Raw genomic sequence first — 14,229 nt, forward strand, 5'->3', positions numbered from 1 at the left:
TGATACACGGAATTAAAAAAAAATCGAATAAACATCAGTAAATAACTTGTATGAAAAAGGTCATCTCTGGGCTTGATGATGGGTTGTATTTGTTGACAAGTTCGTTTTAAAAACCACAGCATTTCATCTGCAATCTGATGACTTACGTTGAGGTAAAATGTGCTTCAATACAAAGGCTGTCATAAGACAATATGAAATATGGTTTGCAATCTACATCTGGAAAGACAAGCTTTTCATGCGGCACATTATTCAGATAAATTTAGAAAATCAACAAATATTGTTATATCGCAGTTAAACAAGGTGGTAAAAAACATGAAACCAAAATACCCCGGTACCAATCCTGTGAGCAGCATGAATTTGTAAAAGACCAACTTTATCATAAAAGTTCACTTTCTTATATTTACATTTGCAAATATCTTTCTTAGATGAACCTATTGAAGAAAAAATACGTTCAATTCTGTGTGAATTTCATTTGGGGGTCAGAGGTAAAAAGTTCACTGGGAAATGAACTTTTAGTTGGTACGTGATTAAATCTACCGAGAAGCCCTTCGGGCTTCACAGGATTTGATCACGTGACCAACTAAAAGTTCATTTCCCATAGAACTTTTTAACATTGTTGTTTATTTCTTAAATAAGGTTTCAATTATTCAAAATCACAATTCGGTCTTCAATATTTTTACCATCAAAGGTGGGTTTGCTATATTCTGTAAGTATTGCAATGAGCACTAAATATATGCCCCGTTATATTATTCGCCAATTTTATATTACTATGGAGCAGAATTTATTCAAAAACATCCACACGAGAATAAGAAAGCATTTCCTGCGGCCTTCAATACGTGTACGACATTTCGAAGCTAGTATATTGAGGCAGTCCTGCCATTCATATGTCGATCCGACATATCCTAGTTAAGGTCAACACATACTGATACATTTATTTCACATATATGTAGATGTTTAACTGACCACAAACAAGCATTTAGTTGATTCTATGGTCGTTAAATGTCCCTTTCATAAAAAAATATTCTATCAATGGGTCCTATAATATTCTTCCTAAAATACTGAGTATCAAAGGAACACTAAACAGCCGTATATAGAATAACATTTCAAAATAATCGAAGTTTTATATTTTTATTTTTGTAGTTTATTTCACAGACAATCATTGTAATCGTTATTTTCCTTTTTAAAAATAAAAAATATAAAAATATTGTATATACAAGTATAGGTCAACGATGCAGGACTGAACCTCCTTTGTATATATTTATTTTTGTTTGAATTTCATTTTAAAAAAAATACATAAACTAAATATAAATAAAAGTCGCTATTGTACTTGGAAAAAGGCCAAACATGTTCTTCGTTAGAAAAAAAAAAATTTGTATATTATCTCTTTCATGAGGTAAATATACGTCGTATTTGAATAGGTCATACATTGAAATAAAATCCCTAAACGAAAAGTCTACGCTTGTATGTACGGTGTTTAATTTCACGATTAAACAGCCGCATTGACAATAAGAGGAGGGATCGTTTCCGTTTAAGGTTCTCCAGCAAGTTTATTTTACATGTTTCGTATTTGGTTGTCGTCCTATCCTTTTCCTTCCTTATTAGTGACTTGATATTCAGTTTCCTTAAAATTTAAATATTTGAAGGTAACTTTTCTCATTTGTGAATCTATTTTCTATATCATAAGTAAATATTAATGTATATTTATCATTATTCTATTAATTTAAAAGAACAAGCCACTAAACATTTGTATACTTTCCGAGCTTTTCTATGTTTTTTTTTTCAAGAGCGTTGTGAATGTATCCAAACTGTTATTTTGCCTGTCAATAGCAGTAATCAATAGAGTTCATATAATACTCGGTCCAGCTAATACTTCTACTTTAATGTGCTTCACGTTACATGATTAAAATTAAGCTTTCAAGTGTACATAGTTCAGTTGCTAAAGTCGGTATCAAGATTATGAAGAAAATACTGACAGTGTAAAAATGTAGCTTTTTAAGGTCAAGATATAGAAAATAAAAGGTGCCTACAGATTTATTAAATTTGAGAAATAAATTCCTTTATTGATGCTTTAAAACGTTAGCTTGGCCTAGTAAGGGGTTTCGGGGCATAATTTGTAGGTAAACAAGATTAAAAACTGTATTTTAAACTATCATTTTCAATGAAAAAATAAGAAAACCAGTCATGAATATGGGAGTTTTTTTCATTTTCGATAGCGGAAATGTATCCAGATTGCCTACAGTCTCTCAGAAAACTGTAATTAGTATGTTTGTGGCCTCTTCTTTAAAACGATATCAAATTTAATAAAGGTATACGGTTTACTTTTCATATGATTTCAAATGGAATGTCATGATAATACCCTTTTTTCTACATAATTCTGCTAAATAAAGTACGGGAAAAAGAAAGTTGAAATTGATTATGACGTCATAATGGATCTAGCATGAAAAAATTAGTTTAAAGTCGTTTACTAGATCTTGACCTTAAGATAAGATAAACGAATAGTCACCATGGTTGCCGGTCTATAAAATAAACAATTACGTAATGATAATGAAAAGCTTTAACATGAACGAAGCCCGAAAAAAATCGTTATAAACCTTCCTGTTTTAGCATTGATATTTCTCTAAGTAAGCCGAATATGAAAAGGTCCCACGAGTCGTTGTACAGCAAAATGTATGGGGTAATAGGCGTGTAAGGTAAGTCTTCATAATTTCTCACCATTAAACATAGTACTAGAATATAAGCAGAATATTAAATACAATGTACATACATTGGATTTTTGAGACTAAAACGTTTACAATAGTGAAAATTTTGTTTTGAAACGTCTTTCAGTCTTCCATCCTTTATTTTCCGAGGACAAAGTCTTAAAATTATTGCTTTTTTATTTTGATATTTGAAATATTGTTTATATTCTCAGTAAGGAAATATGCAGTTCTTTAGCTGTTAATGTTAATTCCCGCATGATTTAATATAGTGTATTTATGGCATCATTAATAAAGTGTAACTAAGGCTAGAAGTTTAATGCATTGAATAGTTATTAAGTAGTATTTATTATATAACAGAGCACTTTTAATATTCTCAGACATAAATAAATATCTATTCCTCTCTTAGAAATGGAAGAATTAAAGGTAGCAAATACTGTGTACCATCTATACACTGTAATAAAAATAGCTGTATGCATTTAAATAATCAATAGAAAGGTTTTTAATCTCTTCAATATTTATGCACTCTACTCTAGCGACGGAGACATTTTTCTTGCTACTGTTAGTATACAGGGTCGTTTTATAGATAGAAATCAAATACAAACGAATCTTTAAAAAATCAATCCTTTTGATTTGTATGCATTTATATTTATTATCCCATGGCAACGGAGTAGGAGGGGGCTGGTAACACAGTTGTGTTAGGGGGGGGGGGGTTTAAGGTGCCTTTTGGTGTGTTATATACTGTGAAAAACAGAATTATTTATTAAGTTTGAAAATATTGAAGCACTTAGAATGAAATATATGGAAATAACGAACAGTATTCAAGATCAAAAGTCCATTAATCAATACAAAATAGGAGCAGAGCAAACACGGACCTCCAAAACATCAGAGGTGGGATCAGGTGCCATGGAGGAGTGAGCATCCCCTGCCGATCGATCATACCCGCCGCCTTCTCCTTGTCATGATCGGGAAACAACAGAAGAATCCGTCCTCAATTCAGTGTATAAACGGCATTTGACTCAATGATAAATTGTATTTGCTGACAAGATAATTGTATCGACCATGTAGAACTTACGAGATTATGACTTTAAACGATACTGCTGATATTCTTGTTTTATCAACTTGCTTGTCAATAATTTACCTCGTTTTAGAAATTGTTCATACATAGAGCATGCCCTTGTGTATCGAATCAACTGAGATATATAAACTCCGTTTGTATGTGATTAAGGGGGATGTCCGGCCACCTTTAGTGCAGTGAGAACAAAATGTAAACATTTTTTTCAAATGGCTAAAATACATTATATTTTGATCAAATTTTAAGTCCCAATGATAAAGATACAATAAATATGCATAACTGAATGCATGTTGTGTATATAAAATCTATACTTTTACAGAAAAATGCTTTTGATATGCTCTTTAGAACTGCGCAGCTACAGAATTCAGCAGAGCCTTAAAAAATCCAAAAAAATATGCAAACGGTGCAATAATGTTCTCTCTACAACCATTTGTTGAGAAATTGTCTAAATTTTGCACTTTAAAATGATAATTTCAAGTTCAAAACAAGGTACCGTTGTCTTCAAAAAGAGTGCAAAGAACCATGAAAGTAGTTCATGGATAGCAGCACGTGTTCTATTTTTAGCACAGAATTTTGTTTTCCAGACCTCTTCTTAATATGGAGGGACATAACAATCTTTAAATGTAGAAGAGAATTACAGTTTCAAAATATTTCAAATAATATGAACACTTTTAAAAAAGAAAGGTGTTATAGTGTGGCTTGAAATAATTTATTTAGTATTATTATTGAACAGTTGTTAAAAAGTGTACGTATTGATATAAAAAAAATCTTAAACTCTTTGATTCCAGGTAAGGGAAAATGAGCACTATCAAAGTTAAAAATTAAGAGTTTGTAAGTTTGCCATAGATAACTTATATTATCTATCAAACTTTTAATTATCACTAATGAAACATAAAGAAATAAGACACATATAATCGATATGAATGACCTTGTTTTAATACCTACTAGTACCAGGGGTGATCAAAAAGTTCGAACTATCTCTATATCTACAAAACCACAATTCAGATTAGAAAGATAGCCAAACACAAGTTCTATAAATAGCATATGCTGAAGTTTTTCTCCTTGTTTGTGATGTTACAATCTGAAAATGACGTCATGCAGGTACTTGTGACGAAAATTCTATTAGCCCATATTGTCAAAATTAAAATTTTACAAAGTAAAGAAAAAAATCAACATAAATATTTTATACCATCTTTAAAATGACGTTTGGTGGTCCTCCCAACTCAGGGAAAAATTTATATTGGGTCCGTATTTATAGGTGAGAAAGAAATTCCTTAAAATTTAAACATAATTGTTGGCGGAAGAAAAAGAAAAAAAAATATCGTGTAATGGGATGAGTCGGGCCATTTCCAGGCAGTAGATCGGGAGAGAGGGCAACCAAATATTTTTATAACAAGTGGTCTTATAAGGCTAGTACATATTCCATCACGTTCTTAGCAATGCAAATTTTTTGAATCTTTTTCACTATTTTGAAAAACAAACATAGGATTTTCGGGGGGAGGGGGGGGGTGCGGCTCTTCACTTTTTTTGCGATGATAGACATAGCATATGCGATGGACCTTTCTTTGCAAACATTGTACTCGTTTCTAAATTTCAAAGAAACAACTCAATATATTTTATCAAGCTTCGTATGTTCAAATGTTCAATGAGCGAGAGCTTACAACGTTGTCAACATAATGAGACATGATGCGTTTTTATGTCCAAACATTACTCCATACAATGTGTTGGTCATTGCAAACAATCTAGCTGTTTATGTGAGGTGCCTGAAGGAAATCCTATAACTGCCTATTTTTTCTATCTAACTTCTAAACAAAATATACATATGTACCAATTTTAGAATGTAAGACATGTTATTACAATTTGTTCTTCATGCACTGCATATTGTTTAACATTTTCAAATTAAATGCTAAGCATCCTCCTTGCAGTACCCCATTTGAAAATAACTTCTATCGCCACAGAAAAAAGACCCGTCGTAAACACATATGTTTAGGACATTTTTATCTTTTTTTTCTTGAGTTTTAAAGAAACCAACAAATTATCAAGACTTGTTCCATGAAAAATTAAATATAATCATGGTAATAAACGGATCTATCCACAGCAGATATATGCACATGCCAACCACGTGCTCAGTGGAATAATTTTAATGAGGAAACTCGAACTGTACACAGAACAGTTTTTCCCGATTTGCTGGAATGGGGTTAAAATCGCGTTTTTTCATTAATCAGATGATGCGATGCAACAAATAAAAGTAGTAAGTAATATAACCTAATGATTATTACTTAGTGATTTCTTGTCTTGATGTTATTATGGTCGCATTTATTCTAAAATCAATGTGATTCGAACTTTGTGTGACAGAGGAATGGCGGACGAAATAAACACATTGCCTCAGGAAGACACCTATATGAAAAATCAAATTTTCAAGAATTATGGATAATGACAAGAAAAAAGCGAAACAAATGGTTGTAGCCATATTATCAATGAATCAAACTAACACCATTTTCAATGCATTTATCATCTATAAATGCTGTAGCTGCGCAGTTCTGACATGAATAATTTCCTCCTAATTAAAACAAAATAAACTTAATTGTTAACTAATTTTGGTCTCTAACAGTAGGTAATTAGTGCATTAGCACTTTGAGTAACTTTGGGCTAGTTTAGTAGAGTATTAAGCGCATTCTTGGTATTTCTTATTTTACACCAGACTAGATCCAATATAGCTTGTACATCCCCCTTAAAGTATATTGCTGCATAAGTAAGGAAAGTTGACGATAGGAAAGGTAAAGTCACCACGTTTATCATAGAGCTTTCTTATTAAATTACCTTTAACGTCTTTTCAAGTAAAATATCCAAATAGGAATAGTATTTTGAGTTTGTAAAAAAACGGAAAGAAAAAATATATTTGTTTGTATTTTTTTTAGAATTTGAAAATATGGAAAGTGAAAGTGTTCAAAATAAAAAAGGCGCTAGTGATACGTCAACAAACAATATATTAGAAGAGTCGTGTCAATCATCGACAAATGAGGTTGCAAAAAATGTCGAAAAATGTAGCAATTCTGAAGAACTTACGACACCAACACAATCAACCTCAGTCATATATTCAAGATGCTCCACCGACATTCCACTTTTATCTGCATATTCAATGCCTAAACCGTCAATTCAGACTCTTGAGGAGAATAATTTACCAGAATCAGAAGATACTGCCAGCATTAAGCATCCAAACGATTTAAAGCTTGCAAGTGCGACACCGCCACTGTTATTACCAAAGACACAAGTTTCACCAAATCTCCAAACAAACACTCTAGATTCCTATATTTCAGGAACAGAGGGTATAAATTCAACTTTTGATGCAAGACTGAAGTTACAAAAGATTCCAACTACTGTTAGTAACGCAATAGGACCACCGGTACCAGCATTATTGTTTCCAGGGAACAGATGAATCGATGATTGATAGCTCACTAGTTGAACCAACAATGCAAAGTCAGACACCATCATCTACTTTAAATACACAAATTGAGGACCCAGTTGTGATAACAATGCCCCAAACATCTTCATCATTACAACCTAGTTTTGGAACAACTGCATCACTATTACCGAATACTACAGAAACGACAAATTTAGGGCATGCTGACATCACTGCTACAATTCAAACTGCTGCACATCCAATTTCTTCTTCGCTTCCTATTTCTACCAGAGAAATGAATTTTTTCCGATTATCGTTCCTGATTTTTCGAAGAGGACTAATAGCAGTTAGAACATTCTTTGATTCCAAGCATCCTCCATTAGACCTTATATCAGATCTTGCATTAAATAAAACTAAACTCTTAGCAATAAAAGGAAGAGTCATTTCTACTCAACAATGGAATATATTGTACCCATCATCAGGTAAGTTTGTTTGGCAAAAGAATAATTTTTGTTGTTGAAGTAATCAATTCTCTCTCAGCCCAATTGGAGTAGTTCGTATGTATTTGTAAGTCATATCTCGTTGTCCGTCTGTCAAACTTTTCAAAAAAAAATACTCTTTCTACAAGAATAACACAATACTTTACCATTTTCCAGTGTTGTCATTCTTACTAAAATAAGGATATTCTTATGTTTTGAAATTTTATTCCGAAAAACTTAAAGTCGAGATCTTCAAAACTACAGCTAGAAACTTTTTGTGTTTTATTTTATTTATGTTTTATATGCTATTTTACATAAACAAATCATAATTATAATTTTTAATTGCATTTTCATCTCTAACAAAGAGACTTGCAGTATTGTTTTTTTAAACAAGGGTACGTAAGATCAAGGCAGTTTGACGTCACTACGCTGATTCTCCTTTTACGGTATATGACGAATGTTCCTGCTCCCGTCACTGGATACGGCAAGTTGCCTTCACAGTCAGACAAAAGTGTTGGGGCAGACCTTGCTAGAATGAAGTATTACAGAAACATTGTAGCACATTCAAAGAATGCAAAGATATCAGAAATGGAATTCAATGATTACTGGGCTAACATTGAAAATGTACGTTATTTATTGTAAAGTAACATATATTAAAACATCTCTTTACATGTGTATCATTTCAAGATTTGATTTTTTTTTTTTTTTGCTTTTTTGAATTATGTCTATAATTTATATCCTCTTTTATTTGCACAGGCAATTGGCAGATTAGGGGGCAATGAACAACTGCTTGAGGCCAGGACATTAAAAACGTTGCAATTTGAACTAAAAGACAACGAAATTCTTTTGAAAATGAGGCAACTAATATTTCAGCAAAATGATACAATACCACGAAATATCAAAGGTAAAAATTATTATTTTTTCATATTTTTGAATTGCCAACTGAATATATTTTTGGTGTGGTCTGTTACTTAACTTGATACACAGGGGTATGTTCCTCTTACTGGAACATCAGCTTTGTTCGATTTTGTTGCAATTATTTCTACGCAACCAAAACAAAATTTTATGAAAGTTAATCCTTTCTATAAAGTATGTTTTCAAAAATATATAAGCCTGTTTAACTTATCATAATCTTAGTCTTGTATTTGTTTGAGGAAAAGGGCAATTGAAACATTGTCTTTTCGAGCGCAAAAAATACTTGATTTTAATATTTTTCTAGAGCAAATCAGTGGCAAACTAGAATTGTGGAGACTTGAGGACACAAAATTCTGTGAAACAAGAGCATCTAAAGAAGTTTTGAATTTGATTCGAACTGAGAAATGTGTGTCTGTGGTTGGAAATTCCGGTACAGGAAAGTCTGCAATTTTACATCATGTAGCTCTACTTTTGCAAAACATTGGTTTTCACGTTGTGCCAATAAAAATGCCACATGAACTTTTACAATATTTTGACGACAGTACATGTCAATTATTTATTATAGAGGATCCTTGTGGTACAAAATGTATAGATATTTATTTAGCAAAGGAATGGAAAAGATATGACAGTGACATACAGCAATGCATTTCAAGAAACAGGAAAACAAGAATACTGGTGTCTTGTAGGTTGTCACACAGCAAAACACACTATTACAAGGCCCTCCAACTGTTTAAAGGAAAAGAAGTTGACTTAAACTCTGAGAATTACTCAATGACAATCAAAGAGAAGAAAGAAATATATAAAAGACATACTAACACAGAGTTTCTATTTAAAGAATACTTATTGGATCTGCATGATTGTTTTCCTCTGTTGTGCAGACTCATTTCGACCAACAAGCAATTCAAGGAAAACCCAGAGCGTTTTCTAAAGTTTCCTTATAAGGAATATGAAGAAGAACTAGATGCTCTTAGACAACATGAAACACCTTACGAATACAGTGCTCTTATCCTCTGTGTCATGTTTGACAACGAAGTTCGACCAGAATACTTCATTAAAGGAATAGATCAGAATATTGATAAAATCTTTGATGTGGTATTCGCAGAGTGTCTTTTGGACCAAGGAACGTCAAGAAAAAGAATAAAACAAGCTTTTGAAATCATGACAAATAGTTTTGTGTTAAAAAAGGATGACTGTTATGAATTATTACACACTATTTTAATTGAAATATTAGCTTGTCATTTTGCGAAACAGTCTCTTGATACATTGATTACATTTGCTCCGTTGTGGATATTGGAATCAAGACTTATTCTTCCAGAAAACGCTTTGCCATCTAAATGGGATAGCAATACCGTTATCAAGCTTGATGACCAATTTAAATGTGTTTTTGTGGAGCGAATCGCAAAGGAATTAAAGCAGAATAACATTCCAAATATCCTTTTCTGTCATTTATTTCCTAATTATAAACTCGAGGCGATGTTATTTCACAACCTAAAATCAAGAGGTGAGCTTTCAGCATTTTTAGGATCAAATTTTTCTGTTAAATGTGCAGAAATTTCACTTAAGGAAGAATTAGTGGGAACCATACATACAGAATTTCACAGTGTGTTTCGGCTGGTGGAAAATCTAATAGAACTAAATGATGCTGAAGCAGTATTTTATACTTTTATGAAATTTAGCGGTATGATCGATTCATTTTCTCCATTAGAATTGGGGATCAAGGATCATTATCGCAGGGTGGAAATGAAAGGTTGTGAAAATACAGATGACTTGTTTAGAGAATGGAGTACGCGTTCCCATACAGCAGATATGTTTTACGAAAGAATAACAGCAAGACAATTACTCGCAGCAGCTGAAACTGGTTTTTTGCATTGGTTAATAGGTGCCGGCTGGATTGATTTCTTCAAAATGACACTAGATTATGTAGACAAAACAGTGATAGATGAGTTATATTCAAGTAGATATTCTACATTTATTTTATCATTACTCAGCGGCAATTTAAGAATGGTGAGCTTTTGTGCAAATTTATTTCATAGTGATTTCAAAACAAACTCCTTCTGTTTTCTTTGCAAACAGGAATATGCTGCTGATTTACACGTGGAAAACTTGTGTCCTTTACAGGGGTTAACATTCATCATCGTGCCATGTTTGAAAGGCAATACAGAAGTTCTACAATATCTCTTTCAAGAAGGTATTTGCAATCATCATGATTTGAATAAGTATGTTGATTTGGGAATGTAACACCCTTAACAGCAGCCTGTCGGTTCGGCTACACTGATATTGTAACATATCTGATAGAAAATGGAGCTCGTGTAAACTTTAATGATAAATTTGGAAATACACCCCTTGCAGAATCTTGTGAAAAGGGATATACTGAAATAGTAAGAATTTTGGTAGACCATGGCGCATACCTTGAAAAAGAATGTCCCCTGGACATGTTTAATTATCCGTGCAATTCAGATTATTTTGAGATAGACATTGATAATGGATGGTCTCCACTTTGGTGGGCTTGTTATTTTGGTAATACAGATACTGTTTCATATTTGCTTGAAAAAGGAGCCATTGTTGATGACACAGACCATCCCGACAAAACAGTACTTTGGGCTGCAATACAAAGTGGTAACGTAAAAGTCCTGAATTTATTAATAGGAAAAGGAGCAAGTGTAAATGAACGAGATGGGAAAGGTCGAACACCTATTTGGTGGGCTTCTAGTTTGGGTAAAAAAGCAGTAGTTGAATATCTTATCGGTCTTGATGCTAATATAAATCAATGTGACACTGAAGAAAGGTCACCGTTATATACAGCTTGCTTTAGAGAACATTTCAATGTTGCAAAGATGTTAATAAAACATGGAGCAAAAGTCAATTTTGAAGATAAAATGGGTCCTTCGCCTTTACTTGCAGCATGTTGTTCAAAAAATTTAGATTTAGTGTCTTTGCTTGTTAAATCGGGTGCTAACGTCAATTTTGTGTTTAAAGAGTTAATATCACCCATAAGTATTGCAGCATGGACTTTATTTGAAGACGGATTGACTTATCTTGTAGACAATGGAGCAAAACCAAATATGGATTTAAAACACGGGCGAACTATTCTCATGCAAATTATTTTTGGCGATTCTGATTTTGAAAGATATATTCCATACATGTTACACGATATACCTTGCACAGAAGAAGTATACTTCCTTTTCAAGCCGAAAAAATTTGAGCCAATTGAATTACCTGGTGTCGTTTCTTTGCTGGTTCAAAAAATGATATATACCCATGACAACTACGGGTTAACAGCACTTATGGGTGCCGCCCAGTACCATAGAGAGTGCACCGATGCTATTGCTAAAATTCGGTGTTTGTGTAAATGAAACTGATAAACAAATGCGCTCTGCTTTACACCATGCATGCGCTGCGCAATATTTTGAAACAATTTCATTACTTTTGGAACATGGAGCACAACAAATAAAATTTACTATTCCTGTCATCAATTATAAAGATAAGGTGTTTTTAAATGCACACTTCTTCATATTGGGCTTTACCATGGAAAAAGTCAATATAATTCAATATTTACATAATACAAACTCAAATTGAAGAAAATATTTGTGACCATGTAGCTGCAGATCTGCAGCGTTATGGTTTTATATATTTGTCTTTGACCATAATGCTACAGATCCCCATATGCAAAAAAGGTGCAATTTACGGCGCAATATTTTTTTGCCACCGTCAGAATTTCTCCATTTTCTAGCATTTCAATCAACTACCTTTCATTCCCATTTTGGTCACATTCTGTATCAAAATGTATATTTTGTCCATCTCTCAGCCATTTATATATCTCTACAGGCAATAAACTTGATTTGAATTTTATGCAATCTAACAAATAATTTTAATCGTCTTTCTTAAATGACTTAAAATAATAAAAAAAGAAGATAATAAGTTTAAAAGGGAAAGGTTAACTTGACCGATGCACACCGCCCCAGAAGTGCGTCATCGGAGTGGTGCATTAAGAGCTGTAGCTTTATGGTCAAAGACATATATAACAAATCCTTTTCATCTCCCCTACAATTAACCTGGGCCTCCATGGATAGGTATTTCATATTCTTTATTCCTTTCCCAAATTCAGAATTCTTAATGATGCAATATTATCTATAAGGGGGGGGGGGAGGAACAAATATAAAATATTTTCCTATGCTTAACAACAAATAAATGATATTGCTAAAGCGTTTTTGTGAAAAAAATATGAAACTGACTTTCCGAGTCCTATTTGTTTGCAGAAACTGTTGAAAGCTGTCATATCATCCCAGTTTGCGTCACATACTGTGGACCATATGCCTTCAATGACACACACAAACACACCATGTTTGTTGTGTTTGGAAATCACCAATCTTAAAACATGTCTGATAAATAACGATTTGGCATTTACATGTAATAAAGCATCACACTTTTCAAGTCAATCCAATCAAATTTAAAGTAGGTCTTTACTCGCACTACGTCATTTACGAAGAGTAAAACCGGAACCGCGCTTCCTTTTTCCGAGATGAGATTTTTTAACTATATTGGTTTGACTTTTACCAGGGACCTATATACTTAGTATATAGGTCCCTGCTTTTACTTAGCGTTTTAAATATCTCGTAACGATTTTGCTCGAAGTCGGTCGCGTCAACAAACACATATTCTACAGTTTAAGGATAAATTAATTAAAAAGAGAAGGCTGGAAACAACTTTCGGTTGACAGAAATAATTATGTAATAAAACGATATTCCTGTGAATGATGCATGTTTTATATGCCGCGCCGAAAACACGGACCATATACATGCTACATCAGAACATGTATCAAACTATCGAGTATCGAGAAGACTATTGTCGGCGGCCAAGTTGAAGCTAATAGTGATAATTCGGAAGAAAAGTAATGACTACGTTTTGACTTAGACAATTTATGGATTTTACTAATCAAACATTACAAAATTTACTTTGAATAATAATTATTGCATAAAACACATACCCCCCTCCCCCAACCTGCTTACCCACGAATCCCAATGCAAAATTATCTTTTGAATAAGTATTTGACAAAAGTTGATTCACTTGCAGCACACTTCGTTATTTTCTGTAACAAAATCATCCAGTTTCTGAGAATCAGTGAATTACTTTCATTTTCATCGTCTCCAATTTAAAGACAAGTGTGTTTTATTTATTTTTTTTTTCATTTTTATTTTTTTTTTGAGTAAAAAAAGATAAATTTTAGGTACAATAGGTTTTGGGTGTGTATAATTATTGATTTAAAATATGTACAACCTTGTTAATACAAGTATACACTCAAACATTAACAGTATTACAGAAATATGTGACAATATATTACTTCTGGATGAAAGAAAATAGGGGGGGGTCCCTTTAGTGTAGAGCTCATACCACGAAAAGTAATGCGTCAACATATAATTTTTTTAAGCTTATCATTTTTCTTAAATATAATTTAGTAAAAATAATGCAAATTTACGAAGTTTGAGTCCATAATTTTTTTTAATGACCGAGATTGTCCTGTGAAGCATATTTTCTCACATTAAATTTTGATACAATAGCCTAACAAAGTGCATCTATTTATAATAATTCATGCAAAACAATGATATTTTATTGTTTAATAACATGTTTCTACTCTATTTTGGGTATTAAAGTTGAATATTTAGACTT

General features: G+C 32.6%; 1 protein-coding gene across 1 annotated transcript; it reads left to right on the forward strand.

Moving 5' to 3' along the window:
• Positions 1-2,597: 2,597 nt before the first annotated feature.
• LOC134269304 (uncharacterized) lies at positions 2,598-10,806 on the forward strand. The gene is made up of 5 exons (XM_062751500.1): positions 2,598-2,690; positions 6,690-7,653; positions 8,045-8,274; positions 8,407-8,554; positions 8,870-10,806. Exons 2-5 carry the CDS (start codon positions 7,212-7,214, stop codon positions 10,801-10,803), a joined length of 2,754 nt encoding a protein of 917 aa, XP_062607484.1. The 5' UTR covers positions 2,598-2,690; positions 6,690-7,211; the 3' UTR covers positions 10,804-10,806.
• Positions 10,807-14,229: the final 3,423 nt, after the last annotated feature.

Source organism: Saccostrea cucullata, unplaced genomic scaffold, assembly GCF_032062105.1.
Source record: "Saccostrea cucullata isolate Sc308-1 unplaced genomic scaffold, CSIRO_AGI_Scuc_v1 ctg18599, whole genome shotgun sequence".
In the NCBI taxonomy this organism is placed as follows: Eukaryota; Metazoa; Mollusca; class Bivalvia; order Ostreida; family Ostreidae; genus Saccostrea; species Saccostrea cuccullata.